Here is a 10,097-nt window from a genome sequence, read left to right as displayed (position 1 = left end):
CAACGCACCCCAGCAGATCTGAATCTGCTGTTTAACAGGATCTGGAGACTTCCCTTGCGCTCAGGAGAGCAGGAGAAATGGTTTTTCCTTCACATGAAGGGGTCTCATTTTAAATGGACATCCCATTAGCTGGAAGCTGCTGAAGCAGGATTGTGAAGGTGTCACCTGGGCATAGCAATGTTTACAGTTTCCCAGGTGACCCAGTGCACAGCAGGGGTGACATCCTTGTGACAGACAGGCTGTTCTGAGGCAGCTCAAGAGCTCCTCTCTGAAGGGAAAAGTTAAATGTGAAAGAGAGGCTGTGGGAGAGGCTGCTGTGCACCTGACAGGGAGCTGTAGGGGATGCCTGGATCCCAGACACCCCAGGCTCGTGCATCTCCAGTGTGACAGTGTGTGCTAGTGTGCATATGTGTGTGTGCTTGTGTGTGTGTGTGTTTAGTGTTCAGAGGCCTCAGCAGTTCCCAAAACAAAAATATATCAAAGGACAATAAACTGGAAAGAAGGATCCAAGTGGCAAAAATCAGGACAGGGAGTGGGAGGGTCCTGGGAACAACCCTGCCCCCAGCCCACATGACAAGAACAGTCACCTTGCCCCAGAATAAAGCTCAGCGCACAGGTAGGACTCACAGCAGATTGCACCATCAGGACAGAGGTGCCTGGGAGCCTTACTGAACCTCAAGCTTTTCTCAAAGCGGGAGCCACAGAGCAGGTGGCAGACACCATGGGATCCCTTTCAGTCTCTACCCCCAGAGGACTTGTCCACTGGCCGGGGCTGCTGCTGGTTGGTGAGTAGGAGACAATCCCTTGGGGTAACGAAGGATCTGACACAGAGGCTGGCTGGGATCTCCTGAAGAGACCAGGGCTCTGAGAAAAGAGGGAAGGCTTCTGTTTGGACCTGAGGGTAGAGGACAAAGGAGCAGAGTAGGATGGGGAAGGGGACTCAGCACGGGGAGGCTCTCATAACCTGGAAGTGGTGAGAGGCAGGAAGACATCAGTTGTGTTCATTTCCTCTTATTCATATTGAGTATTGAAGCATGAAAACTGAGAATAATAACGATTTCTGTCAGGTAACGCCAGAAAATAACATAACCAGGGCTGCTAGCCATTGTCTTTCCCACCAACCTCAGAAATGGGCAAATACACCGCAGGAGGTACAGGACGCTGGGCAAAGCTGTTATTTACTGCCAGGTATGTGCAGCCTGTTGTAGTCACTAGAGGAAAAGCAAGATCAGACAAGCCCCTGCTCACATCGAGTTATGTTCTATTGAAGAGAGAGAGAAAAGGAAACATCTCAATGTGGTGTCAGGTACCCACAAGTGCTATAAGGAGAGCAGGGCAGGTCAGGAAGTGAAGACAGAGAATCTTAGAGGAGGTGACCAGCACGGGTGTCTTTCAAAGACACTCGTGAGTGTCAGCTGTGGTCTGAGCACCATGAGGGGGTGAGTCAGGCAAACACCTGGAGAAGAGTATTTGAAACAGAAAACATAAGAGGTTCAGAGGTGCTGAAGCAATGGTGGCCATGCTGCTGACCTTGACCACGGGAGACACACACTCACACGCAGACCAAGGCTGAATTAAAGAGACCTGCTCAGGATTCACAGCCTCATCTTTCCATCCCAATACATGGATCCAAATATTGATTAACTTTTCTTCTTTCCTAGTCTCACTATTAAACTTCTGGAGCCTGCCCACCAGCGCCCAATTTGCTATTGTGTCAACCAATGTTGCTGAAGGGAAGGATGCATATCTACGTCTCCGCAACACACCTCCTGATGCTGTAGGCTTCATATGGTACAGGGGGGAAGGGGCAAACAACTATCGTAGAATTATGACTTCTTCAAAGCCCATAAGAGCAGTTGCAAAAGGGCCTACATACAGCGGACGAGAGACATTATTCTACGATGGATCCTTGCTGATGAAGAAGGTCACCATGAGGGACGCAGGAATGTACACCGTAGTGGCCTACCTTGAAAATTCAAAAAAAGAAATAGGATTTGGACGGCTTAATGTGTACGGTGAGTGATTCTTCTCTGACCTCTGGGTGTAGGATGGGTGACTTCTACCTTACACACGGGACTGACAGCCCTGCCTCCATCCCCCTGTGCATTCTGTTTCAGGTTGAGTTTTGGCATTTAATGCAGGATGCACAGAGTGAAGACAAACCTCCTCAGACCTCAGTCCCCTTCCCAAATTCCAGCCCTGCAGACAGTCCCTGCAGACAGAAGGACCAGTCTGATGGCAGTAACTCAGCAGAGGGAGACCAGTCTCAGTTCAGCCCCCTGAGCACCTCCCCGTGACCATGACCCTGAGTACAGCCCTGCAGGGCTCTGCCAATGCCTGGTCTGAGGAGCCCCCAATTCTCACTGAACTCACCTTAGGAGCCCCTCCCCAGAACTCTGTCCCAGGGATCTTTACTCCAGGGAACTCGGGCAGCCTGTGTCAGGTTGGGGTTGGCCTCCTAGGAAAGGCTAATTGGATAACGGTTTAATGGGTGACCAAGTCACAGGCTTCTGAGCTGGTCACCAGCAAGAGCTCAGGCCCAAAAGCCACACCTTGGCAGAAATGGAGTTCAGCCCATCACCTGAGACTGTGGGTGAGAGCACAGTTGGACAATGTCTTTGGATATTAGCCGACTGTCCTGGGGTACTTAACGAAGTTCAAGCTCAGAAAAAGGTCAGTGTCTCCAGAAAGAAATGGAGAAAAAATGATGCTCCTGGCAGCTCCTCGTTCACCAGGAATCAGCCCAGGGGATTCTTGTCATTGACCAATATCAAATGCTTCTTATTTAAGAAGCTCTTCTATCCCAAGATTTAGGTCAGATACTGTGAATAGTTTATGGTTAATACACTGACAACCTGGCAGCCAAATATTCATCCTCCTTCACTGAGAAGAAACTGAGGCACAGGGAGACTCGGTCACTGAAGCAGAGTCACAGACCATGAGCAGCTGGTCACAGTCACTCGAGGTCTGTCTGCAGTCTCAGCCTCATACACTCCTCTACCCCGGGGGCCCATGGGGGGTCTCTGAATTCTTAATCCGACCACTGGTTCAGATCCCTTTCTCTTAGGCATCCTCAGCTCAGAGGAATACATTCTGTTTTGAGGAATGAAAGGAAATGGAGAATTAATATGTTTTTACTCCAGAACCAAATTACCTGCAGTAACAATCAGAGTCAGTGCATAGAACACCATGGTCTCTCCCTCAGGGGGATGATCCACACCTCCCTGCCCTGGACTTGAAACCACTTATTTATTTATTTCCTGTTATGTCCTTGTCACGCCCACCAGATGTAAAGGAAAGGACTTTGTCTTCTCACTCCCCACTCTACCCCTGAAACCAGCTCAGGGACCAACATGTAACACGCTCAGCTGCTTTTGATAAATTAGGAAGAAATAAAGGGTGATTTAATGACTGAATTAATCAATTATTAAAAGATCCAAAGTCTCTTCAGAACCTGGAACCTGAATGCAGAGTTTTTGGATTTCTGGCCATAGGAGACTAGACTGATGTCTCAGACCCTTTTCTGCTCTCTATGGAAATAATCCTTGGGTTATTAATAATAATTGTATTAATTAATAAATATTTTAAGTTTTTTCCAAATTTCTACCTCATAGCCACCTAACACAAATGGCCCACATGCACCAAAATTGCAGCAAGTCCATGCTCCCCTCTTGCCCTCCATCACCCCTTCTGCATTCGCACACGTACTCACCTGCCCTCAGCCGAGGGAGAATGACATTAATGACCAAGGGCAGAGCACGTGGTTCTGCTGCCACAGTCAGCTCCTGCCTGCCGCCTCACTCTAAATCATTTCTTAGACTCTGCTCTACCATTTATTGGCTCACTGGCGCATTTCAGTCACACTCACCTGGAAACCTACTCACCTTTTGGCCCAGAAGCCTGAATAGGGAACTTCCCACTGGCTTCTTCCTAGTATCTACATGCTATTTCTGCACAAACCCCAGTCTCTAGGACATCCTGGACAACGGTGGCACATAAAAACACATCTCAGCTGGGTGATGGAGGGCTGTAGCAGGAGGTCAGGTGGTCAGTGAAGAGCCAGAAGTGCAGGGGTGTCTCTGACTCCTGGGCTTACATCTTTCCATAACCAAACACTGATACTTACATGACACCTGTAACTATGTCTGTACTTTCCCTCAGACATATAGTTGGAGGTCAAATGTTCTCTGAGCGCTCAGATCCCCGTGCATTCTCTTGTGATGCGCAGACCTGCCCTATTCTTTTAAGGGCTCAACTTGGCTGAGAGGTGCGTGGTGCCAACTCTGATTGAAGAAGCTTTTGGAGGAATCAAAGGTACCACACAGGGCAATGTTCTCTCTGTTACCTGCAGAGCAAAGTTAACCACACCAAAAAATTTTGCATATTTTTTAAATAATAGTGGTATTGAGCATGTTTTTTGGAGTTTTTAGGCCATTTGTGTATCTTCTTTGGACAAATATCTATTCAAGTGTTTTCTCAATTTTTAAATCCGATAAATTGGATTTGTTGTTGTTGAGTTGTAGTTTTTTATATATTCTGGATAATAACCTTCTATCCTATATATGATTTGTAAAATATGTTCCCCCATTTCATAGGTCACCTTTCACTCTGTATTCTTTGATGAACAGTTTTTAACTTCAGCAAAATCCAAATCGTCTTTTTTTGCTTACGTTCTTAGTGTCATATTCAAAAATTCATCACCAAACCCAGTGTCATAATGCATTTCTGTATATTTTTGAAGTGTTTTATAGTTTTAGGTCTAATATTCAGTATTTAATCTATTCTGATTTAATTTTTGTACATATAAGGCAAAAATCTGTATCATTTCTTTGCATGTGGGTGTTGTTGTTCAGCACCATTTGTTGAAAAGACTGTCTTTCCTCCATTGAACAGTCTTTGCTTTTTCATTGAAACCATTTGTGTCTTTTGATAAATAGTTTTCATGCCAGTATCACACTGTTTTGGCTACATTAGCTCAACAGTGAGCTCTGAAATTAGGAAGTGTGACACCTCCAGTTTTATTTTTTAAAGATCATTCAACAATTTTGGGTTCATTGAAATTTCTTATGAATTCTAGGACAGACTTTCCTATTTTACAAGAAAGCCATTGGGATTTTGATAGGGATTACATTAAATATGTAGGTAGTTGGTGATAGTCCAATCCAGGAACATGGATGTCTTTCTTTTTTAAATTTATTTTATTTTACTTTTTATTGCTGTTCTATTACAGTTGTCCCAATTTCCCCCATTGTTCTCCACTCCCCTGTCACCCCCTGCTCCCACAGTGAATCCCCACCCTGTTGCCCATGTTCATGGGTCCTTTATACTCATTCCTTGTCTAGACAATTCCCCTTCTGTTCCTCCTTCTCCCCTTCCTCCATCCCCTCTGGTCACTGTCATCTGTTCCTTGTTTCCACATCTCTGGTTCTATTTTGCTCATTTGTTTGTTAGGTTCCTGTTATAGGTAAGATCTTATGATGTTTGTCTTTCATTGACTGGCTTGTTCCACTTAGCATAACACTTTCCAGTTCCATCCATCCTGTCACAAAGGTAGGAGTTCCTTCTTTCTTTCTGCTGCATAGTGCTCCATTGTGTAAATGTACCACAGTTTTTTGATCCACTCATTTACTGATGGGCACTTAGGCTGTTTCCAGCACTTGGCTATTGTAAACAGCGCTGCTATGAACATAGGGGTGCATAGGTTCTTTTGAATTGGTGTTTTTCCATTGATTTGTTTCTATTTTACTTTCTTTCAGAAGTGTGTGGTAGTTTCTAGTGTATAAATTCTCTGCCTTATTAAGTTTACTCCTACATATTCTAGTCTTTTTGGTGCTATTGTAAATGGAACTGTTTTCTTAATTTCATTTTGAAATTCTTTAGTGTTGTTGCAAAAAAGGAAGTAATGTTGAGTGTTAGTTTTGTTTCCTTGCAACTTTGCTTTATTTATTAGTTCTGATAGTTTTCCCTGTGTGTGTGGCAAAATTTTTAGAATTTTCCACATGGAAGATTACGGGTTTTTTTTTCCAAAAAGATAGCTTTTTAGTTCTTTCCAATTTGGATACAACTTATTCCACCTTCTTGCAAAAATGTTCAGGTCAAAACTTCCAGAACTATGTTGAATAAATGGAAGAAACAGCATCCTTATCTTGTTCATGATTGTAGTAAAGTTTATTTGGGTTTCTCCATCAAATGTGTTAACTATGGGCTTTTATGAATGGCCTTTATTGTGGCAAGTAGTTTTCTTCTATTTCTGCAGTCTCTGTCTTTTGGTAAAACCATAACCATTTCCCTCTAGTGATTTACTTCACCATGATATTCCATCAGCAGGCCAAGAAATAAAGTATTGTTCAAACTGAGAAAACTTTTATTTTTTAAAGTATATTTTATAGATTATGCTATTACAGTTCTCCCCATATCTTTCCCTTTTACCTTCCTCTGCCCAGTACCTCCCTTCCTTCTAGCCATCCTCCCCTTCCCTAGTTCATGTCCATGGGTCATGCATATAAGTTCTTTGGCTTCTCCATTTACTTTACTATTCTTAGCATCCTCCTGTATACTTTGTACCTACCAGTCATGCTTATTGATCTCTGCACCTTTTCCCCAGTTCTCCCCCTTCCCCCTCGCCACTGATAACCCTTCATATGATCTCCGTATCTATGGTCTTTTCCTGTTTCAGTTGTTTGCTTAGTTTTGTTTTGTTTTGTTTGTATTTTTAGATCCATTTGTTAATAGTTGTGAGCTTTTTGTCATTTTACTGTTCATAGTTTTGATCTTCTTTTTCATAAATGTGTTCCTTTAACATTTCATATAATAAGGGCTGGGTGATGATGAACTTTAGCTTTACCTTGTCTGGGAAGCTCTTTATCTGCCCTTCCATTCTAACTGATAGCTTTGCTGGTTAGAGGAATCATGGTTGTAGGTCCTTGCTTTTCAAACTTTGACTACTTTTTGCCAGCCCCTTCTTGCCTGCAAAGTTTCTTCTGAGAAATCAGCTGACAGTCTTATGGGAACTCCTTTGTAGGTAACTCTCTGCTTTTCTCTTGCTGCTTTTAAGATTCTTTATTTTTAACCTTTGGCATTTTAATTATGATGTGTCTTGGTGTGGTCGTCTTTGGGTCTAGCTTGTTTGGGACTCTCTGTGCTTTTTGGATTTGTGTGTCTATTTCCTTTGCCAAATTAGGGAAGTTTTTCTTCACTATTTTTTTCACATATGTTTTTAACTTCTTTCTCTTCCTCTTCTCCTTCTGGCACCCCTATAACTCATTTGTTGGTATGTTTAAAATTGTCCCAGATGTTCATAAGCCTCTTCTCATTTTTTTCAATTCTTGCTTCTTCATTCTGTACTGGTCGACTCTTTATTTCTCCTTATGTTCCAAATTGTTGATCTGAACCCTGGCTTCCTTCCGTTCAGCATTGCTTTCATGTGGATTTTTCTTCATTTCACTTAGTATAGCCTTCACTTCTTGCCTTATGCATTCGCCGTACTCAATCATTTCTGCGAGCATCATTATCACCAGTATTTTGAATTCTGCATCTGTTAGGTTGGTTATCTCCTCCTCTCTTAGTTCTCCCTACGGAGCATTGATCTTCTCCCTCTTTTGGGTCATCTTTTTCTGTCTCCTCAACTTGGCAGTCTTCCCGTGTTTGCCTCTGTGTATTAGGTAGAGCTGTCGTACCTGTTACATTATAAGGGGCCTTAGGTATTCATCAGTGTTGGACCACCTATTTCACCACCTTGTGGCTCTGTATGTTGGGGAAGGGTCAGTGAGGGAATAATGCTGCTTGCTCAGCACTCACCCCTTTACCAGTCATTTCACCTGCTTCCCCTATGCAATTGGCACCTCTCTAGCTGTTGTATTCGTGATGGTTCCTGGAGTTGGTGGGCTTGTATATGTTCTAGGACCATGGGGACCCTCTAAAAAGACTCTCCTGTGAGACCAGCAGTTTCTTCCACTGCCCCAACCCCCACTAGCTTTTACAGCCAGAAGCAATGAGGTTTTATTTTCCACACACTGGCACCATGAGCTGCACAGTCTGGTCTGGGATTGGGATCGCTCCCCAGGTGTCCCTCCTGGCTTTTGTAATGTGTGACTATGCTTTCTGCCAGCCTGTCAGTCACAGCCACTGCCTTATGCTGCAGTCACCACCACAGTGCATCCTCTCCACCTCGGCTCCCCATCTCTGCCCCTTCTATTTGTCTGGATGAATGTTACTTCTTTATAGCTTTGTTTGTTGAACTTCCATGAAGTTCAATTTTCTGGTAGTCCCGGTTGTTTTTTGTTTTGAGGTAGATGTAATCTTCCTATGGTTGTAGAAGCAGGTAAAGCATGTCTATATATGTTTCCATCTTGGCCAGAAGTCTCAGACTGAGAACACTTAGATGGAACTTCTCCAGATATAAAGTCATGAAGACCTCATTAGGCCACTTTCACTGCCTAATAAATTATTTAACAAATCCTTTCTCACTTACTATAAATTTTCTGTGATTGACAAAGGCGGTAAGCCTGCCTTCACCAACATACATAAAGAGTGGAACCTGGTGTTTTCTGAAGTCAAAAGTTCAAGGAAAAAATTAATAAAAGCTCATATGGAAAAATTCCACTTGATTATGAGGTTATAGCTCACATGAGCTGAAATGAGTTTTGTGTGCTGCTACTACAGAGATGTCTGAGGGAACAAGTATCTAAGATCAGAGAGGAGATGCAGCTCTCTCCCTAGATGTCATCACCAGAAGTTAGACAATTGTCCCTCTGCAAATGTCAGGACCATACTCTGGTGACCTTTATATATCTCACTGTGGGCTCTAAGATCAGAGAGGAGATGCAGCTCTCTCCCTAGATGTCATCACCTGAAGTTAGACAATTGTCCCTCTGCAAATGTCAGGACCATACTCTGGTGACCTTTACATAGCTCACTGTGGGCTGCGAGTGGCTGAGATGTCTGAGGAAGCAGCATGGCTCCATGTCTCAAGCCCATTCTCAGTCAGTCACATCCTCTGTTTCTCCACAGAGCCTGTGGTAACTGTCAACCTTGTAGCCAGCAACACCACCGTCACAGAGAATAAGGATGCCGTGGTCTTGACCTGCTACTCAAAGGGGGTCTCCACAGAGTGGTTGTTCTTCGGCTGGTATCTGCAGCTCACGGAGAGAATGAAGCTGTCCGAGGATCAGAAAAGCCTCACTATAGACCCTGTCAAGAGAGAGGATGCTGGGTATTACCAGTGTGTAGCCTCCAACCCCATCAGTTCTGCTAAAAGTTGGCCCCTTGAGTTGCATGTGAATCATGAGTGACCCTCCTCCCTTTCTCTGTGTTAACCGTAAAAAAGGTTTTTTTTCTCTACTATAATAGATTTGTTCTGAAGGTGACTATTTCTTAAAGTACTTGCATTGAGTCAATAAATACTTAAAAATGTGAACTGATCTTGTCATTATTGCTGACTTAAGGTCATTTCAGATAAACCTCCACCTTGGTTTGGTTTCATTTGTACCATGTCCACGGTGGAGGTGACACTGTGTCCCTCAGAGGAATATCAGTGGTCATATGATAAGCAATGGGAGCAGGTGATGAGCTCATAGAACCTGAGCTCTGTCCCCTCTGCAGGCAAATGTGTGCAGACAAGGGGAATGAACAAGATGACACCCATGTGGGCAGCATCACTGATCTATGTCTTCCTCTTTGATGTCTCTCAAAAGATTTCTAAAGTCTCTTGAATATTATTTGTATGGCAATAAAATTATTTGCATAAGTTCAGTATATCTCTGTTCTTTTTGTTAATAAGAAATGATTAAGGACTTTGGTAATAAAACCTAGGCTTTAGCTCAAATGTTCTAGTTCAGAAGAATGCCCATGGAATTAGAAACGGCCTCACACTTTATGGAGCTAAGGTTGATCTGTTTGGTATTTTGGTATCTCTTGGAGACGAGGGCAACACCCAAAGCTAGAGAGACTGCAGGTGAAGTGTGATGGTGAAGCTTCCTAACCTCAAGAAGTTGCTAAAACTTTCATATTAGGTCTCACTAAAAAACCTGCATCAGAGCAAACTATTGTATGGGCATCAGCTATTCTCTGTAAAAATTTGCAGGGGTCTGCTAAAAGGT

General features: G+C 43.5%; 1 protein-coding gene across 1 annotated transcript; it reads left to right on the top strand.

Annotated features, from left to right (window-relative positions):
• The first annotated feature begins 647 nt into the window (after positions 1-647).
• Positions 648-9,290, top strand: LOC149994773 (cell adhesion molecule CEACAM21-like). The gene is made up of 3 exons (XM_090260511.1): positions 648-785; positions 1,662-2,015; positions 9,010-9,290. The coding sequence occupies exons 1-3, from the start codon at positions 722-724 to the stop codon at positions 9,288-9,290; spliced, it is 699 nt and encodes a 232-aa protein (XP_090116637.1). The 5' UTR covers positions 648-721.
• The last annotated feature ends 807 nt before the right edge of the window (positions 9,291-10,097 follow it).

The sequence above is a fragment of the Furipterus horrens genome, unplaced genomic scaffold (assembly GCF_987537825.1).
Source record: "Furipterus horrens unplaced genomic scaffold, mFurHor1.1.pri manual_scaffold_13, whole genome shotgun sequence".
Classification (NCBI taxonomy): Eukaryota; Metazoa; Chordata; class Mammalia; order Chiroptera; family Furipteridae; genus Furipterus; species Furipterus horrens.
The sequence above is the reverse complement of the archived record's forward strand: the minus strand, read 5'-3'. Positions and strand labels throughout refer to the sequence as shown.

Excerpts from the sequence above, each read along its gene's own strand:
- LOC149994773 (XM_090260511.1), top strand. The coding sequence starts at position 722 with ATGGGATCCCTTTCAGTCTCTACCCCCAGAGGACTTGTCCACTGGCCG. Across the intron at positions 786-1,661 it reads GCCGGGGCTGCTGCTGGTTG|TCTCACTATTAAACTTCTGG; the intron begins GTGAGTAGGAGA and ends CTTCTTTCCTAG. Across the intron at positions 2,016-9,009 it reads TGGACGGCTTAATGTGTACG|AGCCTGTGGTAACTGTCAAC; the intron begins GTGAGTGATTCT and ends GTTTCTCCACAG.